Here is a 15,790-nt window from a genome sequence, read left to right as displayed (position 1 = left end):
CAACAATTTCACGAGGAATGAGGTATGGCATTTGGTTCCACGTCCTAACCAAAATGTTGTAGGAACCAAATGGGTCTTCCGCAACAAGCAAGATGAGCATGGTGTGGTGACAAGGAACAAAGCACGACTTGTGGCCAAGGGATATTCCCAAGTCGAAGGTTTGGATTTCGGTGAAACCTATGCACCCGTAGCTAGGCTTGAGTCAATTCGCATATTATTGGCCTATGCTACTTACCATGGCTTTAAGCTTTATCAAATGGACGTGAAAAGTGCCTTCCTCAACGGACCGATCAAGGAAGAAGTCTATGTTGAGCAACCTCCCGGCTTTGAAGACAGTGAGTATCCTAACCATGTTTATAGGCTCTCTAAGGCGCTTTATGGGCTCAAGCAAGCCCCAAGAGCATGGTATGAATGCCTAAGAGATTTCCTTATTGCTAATGGCTTCAAAGTCGGCAAGGCCGATCCTACACTCTTTACTAAAACTCTTGAAAATGACTTGTTTGTATGCCAAATTTATGTTGATGATATTATATTTGGGTCTACTAACGAGTCTACATGTGAAGAGTTTAGTAGGATCATGACACAGAAATTCGAGATGTCAATGATGGGGGAGTTGAAGTATTTTCTAGGATTCCAAGTCAAGCAACTCCAAGAGGGCACCTTCATTAGCCAAACGAAGTACACTCAAGACATTCTAACCAAGTTTGGAATGAAGGATGCCAAGCCCATCAAGACACCCATGGGAACCAATGGGCATCTCGACCTCGACACGGGAGGTAAATCCGTCGATCAAAAGGTATACCGGTCGATGATTGGTTCATTGCTTTATTTATGTGCATCTCGACCGGATATTATGCTTTCCGTTTGCATGTGTGCAAGATTCCAATCCGACCCTAAGGAATCCCACCTTACGGCCGTAAAACGAATCTTGAGATATTTGGCTTATACTCCTAAGTTTGGACTTTGGTACCCTCGGGGATCCACATTTGATTTGATTGGTTATTCGGATGCTGATTGGGCGGGGTGCAAAATTAATAGGAAGAGCACATCGGGGACTTGCCAGTTCTTGGGAAGATCCTTGGTGTCTTGGGCTTCAAAGAAGCAAAATTCGGTCGCTCTTTCCACCGCCGAAGCCGAGTACATTGCCGCAGGTCATTGTTGCGCGCAATTGCTTTGGATGAGGCAAACCCTGCGGGACTACGGTTACAAATTAACCAAAGTCCCCTTGCTATGTGATAATGAGAGTGCAATCAAAATGGCTGACAATCCTGTCGAGCATAGCCGCACTAAGCACATAGCCATTCGGTATCATTTTCTTAGGGATCACCAACAAAAGGGAGATATCGAGATTTCTTATATTAACACTAAAGATCAATTAGCCGATATCTTTACCAAGCCTCTTGATGAACAATCTTTTACCAAACTTAGGCATGAGCTCAATATTCTTGATTCACGCAATTTCTTTTGCTAGATTGCACACATAGCTCATTTATATACCTTTGATCATATCTCTTTTATATGCTATGACTAATGTGTTTTCAAGTCTATTTCAAACCAAGTCATAGGTGTATTGAAAGAAAATTGGAGTCTTCGGCGAAGACAAAGGCTTCCACTCCGTAACTCATACTTCGCCATCACTCCAAGCATCTCTCTATTCTTTGGGGGAGAAATGAGCATCAAAGAAAAGGACTTCGTCTTTGGTATAATCTTAACTCATTTACTTATGACCAAAGGGGAAGAAATTACTTCGAGGGCTCTAATGATTCCGTTTTTGGCGATTCATGCCAAAAAGGGGGAGAAATGAGCCCAAAGCAAAAGGACCGCAATACCACCCCAACCACCTCCATTGAAGATATCCAAGCATTCCAACCTTCAACATTCAATACAAGAGCTAGCAATCCATTCCAAGACACATTCAAAGCCTCCATCTCTCCAAGTTTCACAATTGAGAAAAGAGATCATTAGTGATTAGTGACTTGAGAGAGAAAGTGATCCGTGTGTTATTTGTCGCTCTTGTCGCTTGGCTTTTGCAATCGTGCTTTCTTGATTCTTTCATTGCAATCAAACTCACTTGTAATTGAGGCAAGAGACACCAATCTTGTGGTGATCCTTGTAGGAACTTTGTGTTCCAAGTGATTGAGAAAAGAAAGCTCACTCGGTCCGAGGGACCGTTTGAGAGAGGGAAGGGTTGAAAGAGACCCGGCCTTTGTGGCCTCCTCAACGGGGAGTAGGTTTGAGAGAACCGAACCTCGGTAAAACAAATCCGCGTGTCTCATTATTTGCTTGCGATTTGTTTTCACGCCCTCTCTCGGACTCAATTATATTTCTAACGCTAACCCGGCTTGTAGTTGTGTTTATATTTGTAAATTTCAGTTTCGCCCTATTCACCCCCCCTCTAGGCGACTATCACTTACCTCGGAGGTATTTGTGGTAGGTCGGAGCGCAGCCAGATCTGTCGCTCGTTGCCGAACAACCTTGTTGTTCTTGTCAACCTTGAAGTTGGCCAAGAACTTCGCCTTTGCTTCTTGGATCAGCTGCTCCTTGTGCTCCTCAAACTGGAGTTGTTCGTCAGCCGGCAAGGTCTCCCAAGTCGCCTCTATGTATTGCTGGGGGAGACGTTAGAGCTATCCCTTGAACCGGCCATTGAGGGTCGATCTGATGGATCTATATGTGTTGTCCCTAGTGGAGTCGCCAAATAGTGTGTTGGCACCTTTTCGGGTGCCAATCACTATAATGAGAACCGGCGGCGGTGCTCTCTGCACAAGCGCGGACGATCCGCGACCTGATGCAGGGCTAGGGTTCCCTGCCTGATGTGTCGGACGGTCCGCGCGTGCGCAGTGGCGGCGGAGTTCACCGGCGACGCCTGGATCTCGCTCATGGGACCCCTTCGGGGAGAAGAGATCCTATGTGTTGTCTAGGCTCGGCAGGCCGACCTAGACTCCTATGATCGACGTAGAGCCGAAGAGAAGCGAATAATTTGGGGATTGGAAGATTAAACTAGAACTAGACTAGAACTACTCCTAATGTCTAAGATAAAAACTGATTATTGATTCGATTGTTGATGATTAATCGGTCGTATTCCTCTGTATTTATAGAGGAGGGGGCTGGACCCGTTACAAACAAATTTCTCGAGCTAATTCCGTGAATCTAGCCAACAACTGTAGCAAGAAATTCGAAACCCTAATTGGCTCTGCGCACGCGCGGACTGTCCGGCCGCTTAATTTGGTGCTCAACACGAAGGAGTAAAAAATGAAAACGTACCATGCACGTGTACATGTATGATCCCACAAGCTTTGTTTCTATTAAGAAATCAAGTACAAATTTGTATATCCAAGCTTTATTTTCTTCAAAACTCTCAACTATATACCCACAGGTTCTACCGCAAGCTGGTGAAATCAGATTTGCATATACAGTGACAAGAGACTACATAGAGCATCTCCAAGTGACTTTTATTTTTTTCTCTCTCTATTTAACCTTCTATTTTACTTTTACATAAAGATTGCACTATATATATAGCATCTTACTCCAACAGACTATCTATCTAGTTTGGCTCGTCAGAGTGTAAGTTCCGCTGGTGGTGAAGCCAATTTAAGAGTCGGATAACTGACGAGTTAAATAGTTAGTCTGTTGAAGAGTTATTTTTCTATTTTTCTGTTTAGTAGCTAAACTTTAGCTTGACGAGCCATTTATCTAGCGCCCGATGGAGCTGCGCGCGTGATTTATATAATAACCTACACGTGACCAGTTATTCCATGGGGCCGAAACAACGAAAAATTAAAGGCGCTGCTGAGAACTCTGCACAGGATCAGGAAGCCGAAGGATCCGGAAAATTCAGGGTGGTTTAGCCGGCGTTCGTTCGCGTCACAGCCAGGATTCGACGGTGTGGTTGAACAAGTAGGAATTCATCCCGTTGAAGTGCGCGGCGTCGGGATCGAGAATGTCTTCTGCCTTCATGCTGGCCGCCTGAAAATTTAAGGGAAAAAAAAGAACACGCGATGTTCTGTGAGATCATGTTTTTTTTACTTTTATAAGTAGGTTTATTTCACTTCATACGCGCAGTTTTCTGGAAAATATATTTTTCGGTTTTTGAGTAGGTTTCATTTGATACGCGCGCGCATGCAGTTTCGTGAAAATTTGCTCTAGAATATTCTATCACTTGCCATTTGGTCGTACTCCTCGTGGTTCTGCATCACCCTTGACGACGGCTCGCCGTAGTCGTCATTCTTGGCGAACCTGCCGCGGACGCGGGGCCTGCTGTCCGCCAGGGTCTTTCTGCAAGCGTACTGCAATGGTAACGCCGTCAGTGCACCACACGCATGGCGAGCTGGCCGCGCGCGGCTGAATTCTGAAGGTGCGTGTGCGTGCATGCATGGCGACGGCGGCGTCACCTTGATCTTCTTTCTGAAGTTGCGTTTGTTCCGCTTCTTGATGTACCTGATGATCTTCTCCCGCCTCTCCTCCACGGTGATGCGGGCGCTCTTGAAGTTGGCGTCCTCCAGGCTCGACGCCTCCGTCGCCGTCGCCGCCGGCAGCCGCCCCGGGCTCATGCTGCCGCCCATCTGACGCGCACCACCAACAAACGGGGTCATGCGCGTCATGGTCGGTACGGTCATGCGTGTGTTCTGCCGCTCAGCTCTCTACCTGCATCTCCCCGGCAACGGCGTTGCCGCTGAACGCCATCTGTGCCGCGGCGGCACAGTCCGCGTCGGGAATGTGCGTGCCGGCCAGCGAGTCGCTGGCGCCCTCCATCATCCGCTGGTACTCGCCGATCTCCTCCATCCCCATTATCGACATCATCATGCCATTGCAACCGGTCCCCAAGAAGCCACCCTGCGCCGCCGCCGCCGCCGCCATGTCCTTGTCAAAGTAGCAGCCCGGCGCGCCGGTTTCCATCATGCCGCCGGTGGTGGAGAACAACGCGCCGGGCTGCGGCTGCTGGCACATGGACTCGTTTAGGCCCACGTACCCTCCTCCTCCAGCCATTGCCGCCGCGAAGCACTCGTCTAGCTGCATCAGCTCGGACGCCGTGCTGTGCGTCTGCAGACCCGGGTGCTGGGCCGCACCGGCCAGTGGAAGCATTACTGGCACCTGCGCGAACTGCTGCTGCTGCTGTTCGGGGTGAGGCTCGTCTCCAGCCGCCGCCGCCGCGAACGGGTAGTCGATGGGTAGGAGGAGTTCTGGGTTTGGAACCGATGGGTCTTCTTCTTCGAGGAGAGCGGAGAGGGTGGAGTCGAAGGACGGCATGGGGGAGAAGGCCGAGGCAGCAGGCGCCGCGGCGGTGCCCAACGGCATGTCGTCGCCGTGGCCGCAGGGCGCGGGAGGCGTCGTCACTACGGACGACGACGAGGCATCCTCTGATGGCGCCGTGAACAGGTCTGAGGCCACGTTCACGGCCGTGAAGAGGTCGCCGCCGCTGCCATTGTCGCAGAAGTCAAAGATGTGCGCTGCTATGGGGCTCGAGATGCCATCCTGCTAAAATTCAGAAGCAAACTAACTTGTCAGCATGCAACATCCATTTCAAACGAAAAAACAAAACAAAAGGAGCTTTCATCAAGAAAAAGAACTGTGTATTGCAAACCTCCAGGATAAAAATTCTAATCATCGTATAGTTCTAAAAACTGTCGTACAATTTTATTTGCGCCGATCTTAAAATGAAAACGGCTGCTGATAATCTGTGTGAAAATGTTTCAGTGACTCTTTTATAGTCTTTTCTTCTTAGGGAATCAAATGCCGTACAGTTGTATAAGCATGGCAGAACAGGACACTGGTATGTATGCTGGCGAATGTCACTGTTAGGATTAGAGAATTTAGAAAGAAAACAGCCCCAATAATCAAAATCGCCAGCCAAATGGATATAAAGTCCATCGAGACCAAGAAGAGAGGAAACAACCAATTCGAGGAATATATTCTCTTGGTACTGCAGGGGTCCAAAAGCTGCAAGATGTCTTCTTGATCTTGTGTCTTTTTTTTCCCCTTGCTTTTGTAGGATAGGCACCAAACAATAATTGCTTGCACCACATACACATCGGTCTAGCTAGCAAGATCAAAGCATGCATGCAAACCAATAAAAGGAATCTTGATCGAGAAAAGAGGCATGGGCAAAACAATGCAAAGGTCCTCCGCAAAGGCTTGGAACTCTCAAACAATTCTAGGGACACAAACAATGGCCAAATAATGTTAGTGCAAAGAGATTTACAGCAAAGGGATGGTCGTCGAGCATGGCGGATCACGACGAACTCCGCAATTATGGATAGCAAGGAGAAATCTGTTCCTCCCTCTTCCGTTTGTTATTATCGAATTGGAGACGACATAGGTTACAGAAAACCTGTAGATCATGCCAATGGCAAACAACGAACTCCTATTTATAACGATGAAAGACGGAACCGAAAGAAGTTTATAGGCTATTTATAGCCCATAAGAGCCGGCAAGAACTTTGGATTCAACGAGCAAACAACACTAGTTGCTTATTTAGGATTGGGGTTTACATATACATGCCATGTTTTTGTTAAAATCTTAATTTGCCGTGATGTCTTAGCTAAGACATAGATGGGCAAACCAGCTATTTTTGTGCATGCTATATGTGTTGTGATTTAGCTCATGAGCAACTACTTAACCGGCCGCCTCCGCGCGTCTCCCTCTCCGAGATTAGTTACCCCTTACTACTAGCTCACCTTTGACCGAGACGTCGTTTTAAGTCCCTTTCTCCGATCCCTTCGCGAGTAAGGGAAAAGGAGAAGGAGAACTTACTGTTTGTGGTCATTTAAAAGAAATACTTAGTTTAGTTAACCACAACCTCTGAACCATGATTGTCGCAAATTCGAAGCTTGTTCATGTACACTGATACTTAGAGAGCCCACCTTCCAATCATGAAATTTCACATGTACATTTCCTTAATATAAAAACGTGTATAACTCCTTCTAAAACTATGTATACAATTTTGCAAAACATTTTTTCTTTGTTTGTTACTATCTTCTGTATAGTAAGATACAAACCATGCGTGTCAAAAAAAACGTGTGCATGGATACATAACTAGCTATGAGTAGTAGGAAAGGAAAAAGACATTCTTTAGCATGAGCATCAACAACCTGGTGACATATCAAGCCAACCATCAGTTCTCTCAGATGCTTCTGAAGAACTAGATGCCAGATGTCATAGAAAGTAATAAAGTGCATGCATGCAAGATGCGTAGTACATGATTACGATTATGCAGCAAACCGTAGGAGAGAAAACCATCTATAATTTTCTTTTTATATATGCACTAATCCAGTTCTTTTGGTAAGCCTTCGGCGTTGGATATGATAATTCGATTCGAAACGCACGTAGTGTGAATCGAGCATTCATTTGCTACAAAGATGGTAGTAGAATTACGAAGGAGGGGCACACATAAACTAGACAAAAAAAAAGATATACATGCAATCTTTTAGGACGAGAGAAACAAAGTTTAATGGCGACTCTCTGCAAAATTATTAATTATGTTTATAGTACTTACTAGTAGTCTAAAAGAACCCCAAAAAAATTAAACAAAAAACATGGTAGGTACTTCACTATACAAAGCTACAAACACACAGCTAATTTGTATCCTACCAGTTTTAGTACAAAAAAAACAAATTATTCTCATGTTTTAGTGGCAATCAACAAATGGATCAGAAGTCAATGTAAAAGAGAAGTTAGAGGAAGTTACGCTATATAATTCAATGGAAGATGTCTTGATCCAACTCATCATGGACATCATCTTCACTCAACGTTGCTGTGTGGAATAATGGGATCAGTGGAATGAGCTATAGCTATAGTTCCCAGTGAGTGACAAGAGAAAAGTTTTGGAAACCCGAGTATATATGCTAAGAACGCAAGAAGAAGTATATATAGTAGTTCAGTTGAAGAATAACTTTGGTGCGTTGTTTACATAAAGATACCAAATAAGACTTCGATTGTATCTCTAACGTACGTACATCCAATGTGAGATGACTAGATGGTGTGTACAGAATAAGTAGTGTTGTCCCGTTTTTGAATATTTTGTTGTCTGCTGGTTTATTTTTGAATTAAAACGTGATGAATAGAGAAGAACAGAGTAAATATTATTTTTTGTTATATATATATGTGTGTGTATATATATATATATATATATATATATATAAGACTTTTTGATACTCCATGTTTGTATTGTATGACGACACACGTCGCCCTTATCTGGTGTCATGTGCTCGACCGACGTAGCGAACACCAGGGTGTACGTCCAGGCGTTGGCGCTGTTCCAACAGAACACGCGCTCGCATTCACATTCGCATTCGCGATCGCATCGACGTGAGAAGAGGGCTCAGGGTTCCTAGGTAAACAGATGGAGACTGATAGGCCAGGTAGAATGACGCGCGGCGTCACGATCCATCCATATCTTTGCACAAGCAGAGAACAGAACCCGATGATGCTGTTCAGCTAGCCGCCATCATCTCCCAAGACCGGAGGCCACTACGTACTACACTGCACGGTGTGAGGAACACGGGCCAACCAGCACGCGACAAGCCCCAACGCCAATGGAACCTGGTCGGCCGGCCGACGGATCGGACCGGCCTCCGGTCGCCCACCGCGCGTCGTGACTGATGTGTGTGACACACGGCCAATTGCCATGCGCTGCAGTTGAAGAAAGGGATAAGAAGAGCTCGTGCAGCGTTGGGCGCCATGCGTTGCAGTTGCAGCTTCGGTCGATCGCTCGGAAACAGGTGGGAGGGAGACATAGATCTTCGTAGGCGTCACCGAGAGATGCACATCGGATGCGATTCCTCTCGCTCATCGCCATGATGGATTGGAGATGGATTTCGTGAGATATATTATTATCATTATTGCTGGATGTGTTTTGTGCTGGCAACTTAGTTAGCACAGATGAGGATGGGATCGGAGACGAAGACGAAGCTGCCAGCCGCGCTCGTGTCCACTGTACATGCATGTTGTACTGTTACCAATTGCACGCTAGAAAAAAAATAAATAAATTACAGAAAGAATAAAGGGTGTTCTCGTATTAATTTATATGATTGTGTGAATTACTTGTTTATTAAATTATATACTTACAAACATTTATTTAGTAAAGTAATCAATAAATAAAGAGGTAAATAAAACTTGCATCATGCTAGATCTTTGCTATTGCATTTACATTTAATTTGCTAGACAAACCTACGTTTGAATTCGTAAATTAAAAATAGGAATTTAAAAGGGAACTAGAAAAACAAAACAAAGAAAAGAAGAGAAAAACCTTACCTTGTGTCCATTCTTCACTAGCGGAGTAGCGACCCAGTCGACCTGCACGGTCCATGACTCCAGCACCTCTGACAGGCAGGGCCAGCGGCTAGCTCACACCGCTCTCGTGGTCCCGTTATTAGTCACCGACATGTGGGCCCAAAGCTTTGCTCCAACCGTCTCGGATCAAACAGATTCGTCGGCCGTAAGACTCGGCCGGGATTCTCGAGCTAGGGGTGTATAAGCCGGCCGCACCCTCGTTGAGCCAAAGAGGGCTTAGGAGCTTTCGTCGCCAGGTTCTAGAACCACCGCCGCAGCGGTGAATCGAGAGGAGCAGGGCATCACTGCGAGAGGAGAATGAGGCCTCGAAGTTACTCGGCTGCGCCGACGATTAGAGTACAAGCTAGGTGTAAGGAAAATGGAACCCGGGTTATTTGACTAAAGAGATTTTGGTGTTTAATAATTAATATAATATGTGTACTAATATGTTTGTTAGTGTAATAGTGTTTTGTTTATAGTTCACATGGCGCGAAGAGGATTAGACTAAGGCACTGAAGATGCAACACCTCAAAAGGAGACATAAAAGTCCAAGACTCGAGAACAAAAGAAGCCCAAGTAAACAACAAAGAAATCCATGAAGTGGGCAGCCAGCCAGCGCACTGGTGGCGTACCGGGTAGTGAACAGTAACATGTCTGATGTGCACCGGACTGTTCGGTGGGACATCGGACAGTCTGCGCAGAGAAGGCCACAACGGACGCCCTCGGGTTGTAGCACTGGACTGTCCGGGTTACGGTCAGATCCAATGGTCGACTACTACATACTCCAACGGTCACCTGACATGGTAGGGCACCGGACAGTGAACAGTGCATGTCCGGTGTGCACCAGACTGTCCGGTGCACCCGTCGACAGAAAGTTGCTGCTTCCGTCTAACGGGTATAATGTAGGGGGAGGCTATAAATACCTACCAACCGGTCATTTGAAGGTGTGGGAGCTCAAGCAACATACCAAGGCATATTGTCTATTTCAAAGTGCTCAAACACCCAAGTGCTTAATATAATCAATCGGTGATTAGCGTAGGTGTTCTGCGAAGTGCTTAGGTTAGTTAGATCGCATTAGGCATTAGCGCTTGCTCTAGGTGAATCCTAGTTAGTTGAGTGAGTTTAGAAAAACCACACAACTCCTCAGCTCTTGCGCAAGCCGTTGTAATTGTACAAAGTGGGATGAGAGTCTTGCGAGACCGTGACAACCGTGTTTGTTGTCACGGCCGCCACCGTGTACAGGAGGAAACGAGGCCCACGACGTTTTCGGTCGGAAGCTCGATAATGGATACGGCAGGTAGCGTCCGAGAGGAGCCGGAAGCGGAGCACCACTTGCGTGTGTAGAAAGCCTGTGACTCTCTACGGGAGTTACTCGACCGAGGTGTTGGGCCTCGCATGGGCTTCCCTTTGCGTAGGGGCACCAACGAGGATTAGTCGGAACCATACGTGGTTCTGGATACCTCGGTAAAAATACCGGCGTCATCCACGAGAGTTTTCATCTATACCTTGCTCTTACCTTCCATATTCACATTAAGAATTTAAGTTTCAATCTTGTCTTTCTAGTTAGAATATTTATATTGAAACTTAGCATTTGTGGTAGAGATAACAACACTTAGATAAAACCTAGTTTGCATATTCTAGATTATTTATTTGCATAGGTTTTGCTTTAGGAATTTATTTATGACCTAGTTTAGAAACAGTTTTTAGAAGTCCTAATTCACCCCCTCTTAGGCGTCACCGTTTTCTACAATTGGTATCAGAGCCTGGTTTGGCTCATTTGAAACGTTTTAGCCTCACCGCTAATCGAGCCGATGCTTTTTATAGAAAGGGGGTGGATACGCATAGGCTATCACACTTCGACGACACTAACTTCTCATATTATAGTGCTAGAATGGCTTGTTACCTAGAGGCGGTTGATCTAGGTGTTTGAAGAGTCACTCGTGACGGGATGAAACCGCCTTAAAATCATGAGAACCCCACCGTGAACGAGAAAAAAGAAATACATTTGAATGTTAGAGGCAAAAATTACTTGTATGAATCTCTTAGCATGGAAATTTTCAATGAAGTCTTTACATTAAAAACTGCAAATGAGATTTGACTAAAATTGCACGAGGACACATTCAATGTCCGTGAGCAAAAACATTGCTAATGAGATTTTTTGTAAAAAATTTAATCAAGTATTTATAAAGAATATTTTGCTGAGTGTCCAACAAAATGCACTCGGTAAAGAGTTAGATTCCGGTAGTGCAAGGGCCATCGGTGTAACTATTCAACGTCAGTGCAAATTGTACATCATCGGTGTCCTCCTCGACTCGTCTACCTCGCTTATGTCGCCCTTTCGACACCAAAGCAGGTACTACATATGTGGGAGGGGCTAAATACAAAAGAACACGCGAACCGTGTTAGAAAAATAGGCATTTTCCGTATCATTTTAATTCCATAAATTAATATTATGATGATGACATATAAAAGATAATTAACCATGACATCAAATATATCCATAACAATATGGATCGTGAGAGCATAAAGCATATGAATTATATAAATCATATAAATACGATAAACATGTAAACTGACTGAACAATTGAAAATAAACAGATAGAAACACAAACAGCATGACTGTAAAATTAAAACAGACAGATCTATCATATTACAATAAGACAGAACAGATAAGATAAAATCATTTCTAAATATGAAACAGCATAGATGAATATACGAAACATATATAATATCCAGAACACAAAACAGTAAGTAAATAAAACGATCATACCCTCCGATGCGCTCTGATGATCCAGATCCTTGGCCAGCTTCTTTTGTCATGTTGGTGATGTTTTGGGCAGTCGCGTAGACGCTCCCCAAAAACCTAATTGCCGATCCCCCGTGCAAGGTCTCGAACGGCACCGGCTTCGGAGGCACCTGCCCTCTCGCTTCTCCGTGCGCGCAGAGTCACGAGATGGAAATACCCTCACTCGGCTGCTGGACTGTGAGACTGAAAGTGTTTCTCGCGTGTACCGAGTGACAGGGGTGCTCCTCTATTTAACCTCTCGCAGAGGGAAGCTGAAGGAGAAAGGTCGCCGAGTCATGCCAAGAGTCGGCCAGCTCTAGCCGAGTTATGTCATGAGTCGGCCAGCTCTTGCCGAGTCACGCCATAAGTCGGTAGCTGAAGGAGAAGGGTCACTCGGCTGGCTGACGAAGAGACAGGGTCACTCGGCAGACGAAGAGACAGGGTCACTCGGCTGACGCGGTTAGTGAGTGCTAAAAATTAACACAACCACACCACGCCCGCTCGCCTGCCTGCCTGCCTGCCTCGCCACGCCACGCCACGCCACGCCACGCCCGGCCCGGCCGGCGGCGGCGGCGGCGGCGCGCGCGCGCGCGTGTGGCACGCCCTTGTCCATTTCTTGACTTCTCAAGTTAAGTGGAATAAATCCCACCATATAAGTCAAGGCAAAAGACCCTTGGACTTCCAATGTGGTACTATTGGTATTCTCCACCATTACACACCATAGAGTTTATTCAATAAATGGGCCAAGCCCATAAAAGATCCAACAATCCCCACCAAACTCTAGGGTTTGTAATGATGAAGTATCAAAATCACAATCCTTTGATATACCAGTGTTTCGATGGAGACTGTTAAGTTGAACATCCATCTAGAATAAGAGTTTCACTCATTCACAACTGAACAATGGACTATGCCTTGAATTGACAGTTTTGTGCGAAGTAAGATTCACTCAAATCCTTTGCTGATACTAGGCTGCAGAAGGGTATTCCCGCTGTTTAGAAGCATATAAGTCTCACTTCAGTGCCTTTCATGAGTATTTAGGGATTACCCAAATCCCATAGACTGTGACTAGCAGTCTGACTCATATAGGTGTATTCCTCAGAAGATGTTCTGTAGGACAACATCTCACCTTTATAAGACTCTTGGAATACATTAAGGTAAAAACCATCCTGCCTTACAGATAGGAAAGATGTGCATCAGAAATGAGTTAAAGAAGGGATCTTTCCTCACAATCTACTCCTAGCTTGTTTCTCCACTCTACTTCACGGGATCTCCGATCACATAGAGCAGGTTACCACTAGAGTAGATCTCACATGGGTCTCATACCCATTTCCCTCGATGCACTTTCTATCACATTGCGTGATAGACCCTTAGTAAATTGATCTGCCAGATTATTTGATGTGTGGACATAATCCACAGTTATAACTCCGGAGTTTTTCAACTTTCTGACAGATTTCAATCTCCTCTTAACATGCCTTGTAGACTTCATGTTATTCCTAGAACTGTTAACCTTTGTAATCACCGTTTGGTTGTCACAGTTCATGGAAATAGCCGGTATCGGTTTTTCAACTACCGGTAAGTCCAATAGGAAATCACGAAGCCATTCGGCCTCAGCCCCAGCAGTGTCTAATGCTGCGAGTTCTGCTTCCATTGTAGACTTCGTTAAGATAGTCTGCTTGCAAGACTTCCAGGAAACAGCGCCACCTCCAAACAGAAACACATATCTGCTTGTGGCATAAAGCTCATCAGCATCAGAAATCCAGTTGGCATCACAATAGCCTTCCAGCACTTTTGGGTTTCCGGTATAATGAATACCGTATGTCATAGTACCTTTCAAATATCGCAACACTCTCTCAAGAGCACGCCTGTGATCATCTCCTGGTTTCGACACAAACCGACTTAGCTTACTCACAGCATAAGAGATGTCTGGCCTTGTTGCACTTGCAAGGTACATGAGCGAGCCAATGATCTGGGAGTATGTCAATTGATCCCTTGCTATTCTCCGATTCTTTCTTAATAGCACACTGGGGTCATAAGGTGTTGGAGCAGGATCACAGTCACTAAAACCAAAGCGACTCAATACCTTTTCCACATAATGGGATTGTAACAAAGTTACCCCACCATCAGCTTCTCTAACAAGCTTGATGTTTAGAATGACATCAGCCTCTCCCAAATCTTTCATCTCGAAATTGCTCGATAGAAGATTTTTAACTTCCTCAATCACATTGAGATTTGATCCAAAGATCAAAATGTCATCAACATAAAGGCACAGCATAACAGACTCACCCCCACCATACCGATAGTATACACACGTGTCAGATTCATTTACAACAAAGCCAGCTGCTGTAAGAGTATTATCAAATTTTTCATGCCATTGCTTAGGTGCTTGTTTTAGGCCATATAATGATTTTATCAACCTGCACACCTTGTTCTCTTGACCATCCGCAATAAACCCTTCCGGCTGATCCATATAGATCTCCTCATCCAACTCTCCATTTAGGAAAGCTGTCTTAACATCCATCTGATGAATGATAAGACCATAAGAGGCTGCCACGGCTATTAATGTGCGAATTGTAGTCAATCGAGCCACTGGTGAGTAGGTATCAAAGAAATCTTCACCCTCCTTTTGGGTATATCCTTTGGCCACAAGCCTTGCCTTGTACCTCTCAATTGTACCATCAGGCCTAAGCTTTTTCTTGAAGATCCATTTGCAACCTATAGGTTGACAACCATAAGGACGGTCAACGACCTCCCAAGTTCCATTAGACATAATAGACTCCATCTCACTCCTTACTGCTTCCTTCCATAAGTCAGCATCAGGAGAGGAATATGCCTCACTAATGGTAGTTGGTGTGTCTTCCACAAGGTACACTATAAAGTCATTACCAAAGGATTTTGCAACCCTCTGTCTCTTGCTCTTTCGGGTGACTATAGTGTCATCCTCCTCAGGGATGTGCACGTGAGAATCCTCAGCATGATCTATAGGAATCGACAGTTCGTGCTCATGGGGAATTATAGTCTCATGACTTATATCACTAGGTGTATTCTTCATGGGAAACTCATTCTCAAAAAATGTTGCGTCTCTTGATTCCATGATAGTATCAACATACATATCAGGCACATCAGATTTTATAATTAAGAACCTATACCCAGTGCTGTGAAAAGAGTACCCAAGGAATACACAATCAACAGTTTTAGGCCCAAGTTTACGCTTTTTGTTGATTGGCACATTTACTTTAGCCAAGCAACCCCAAGTGCGCAAATACGAGAGATTTACTCTTCTCTTTTCCCATTCCTCAAATGGAGTGATCTCTTTGTTCTTTGTTGGAACTCTATTCAGGACATGACATGCTGTCAAAATCGCCTCACCCCACCATGCCTTGGATAATCCCGCTGTACTCAACATGGCATTCACCAAATCTGTTAGAGTGCGGTTTTTCCTTTCAGCAATCCCATTGGATTGTGGTGAGAATGGCGGTGTCCTCTCATGAATAATACCATGTTCCATGCAGAACTCATCGAACACATTAGAGAAATATTCTCCACCTCGGTCGGACCTTAAACGTTTTATTTTCCTCTCAAGTTGGTTCTCAACTTCAGCTTTACTAGGTAGGTGCCCGTGCGATGCCACGAAACATAAATTGCGAGCCTCCAATGGACTTAGAGCCCTGGCAACGGGCGGCGTGAATACAATGCTGAGTGCCCGTGCGTTGCGACGGAAGTAAAAAATTTGTATGAAATATA

At 45.1% G+C, this 15,790-nt stretch overlaps 1 protein-coding gene across 4 annotated transcripts; it reads right to left on the bottom strand.

The window, feature by feature from the left end:
• Positions 1-3,277: 3,277 nt before the first annotated feature.
• On the bottom strand, positions 3,278-7,866 carry LOC100283743 (uncharacterized). Of its 4 annotated transcripts, none has more exons than XM_020552249.1 (5): positions 7,682-7,866; positions 4,642-5,472; positions 4,389-4,559; positions 4,161-4,283; positions 3,278-3,963 (listed from the first exon to the last, which is right to left on the bottom strand). In XM_020552249.1, exons 1-5 carry the CDS (start codon positions 7,730-7,732, stop codon positions 3,862-3,864), a joined length of 1,278 nt encoding a protein of 425 aa, XP_020407838.1. In that variant the 5' UTR covers positions 7,733-7,866; the 3' UTR covers positions 3,278-3,861. The 4 variants fall into 4 exon arrangements, with proteins under 4 accessions (XP_020407838.1, XP_008677712.1, XP_008677715.1 ...); XM_008679490.3 differs by lacking the exon at positions 7,682-7,866 and adding an exon at positions 6,197-7,642; XM_008679493.2 differs by lacking the exon at positions 7,682-7,866 and adding an exon at positions 5,579-6,182 and having other exon boundaries at positions 4,642-5,469.
• Positions 7,867-15,790: the final 7,924 nt, after the last annotated feature.

This window comes from Zea mays, chromosome 1, assembly GCF_902167145.1.
Source record: "Zea mays cultivar B73 chromosome 1, Zm-B73-REFERENCE-NAM-5.0, whole genome shotgun sequence".
In the NCBI taxonomy this organism is placed as follows: Eukaryota; Viridiplantae; Streptophyta; class Magnoliopsida; order Poales; family Poaceae; genus Zea; species Zea mays.
This window is presented reverse-complemented; position numbering and strand designations above follow the sequence as displayed.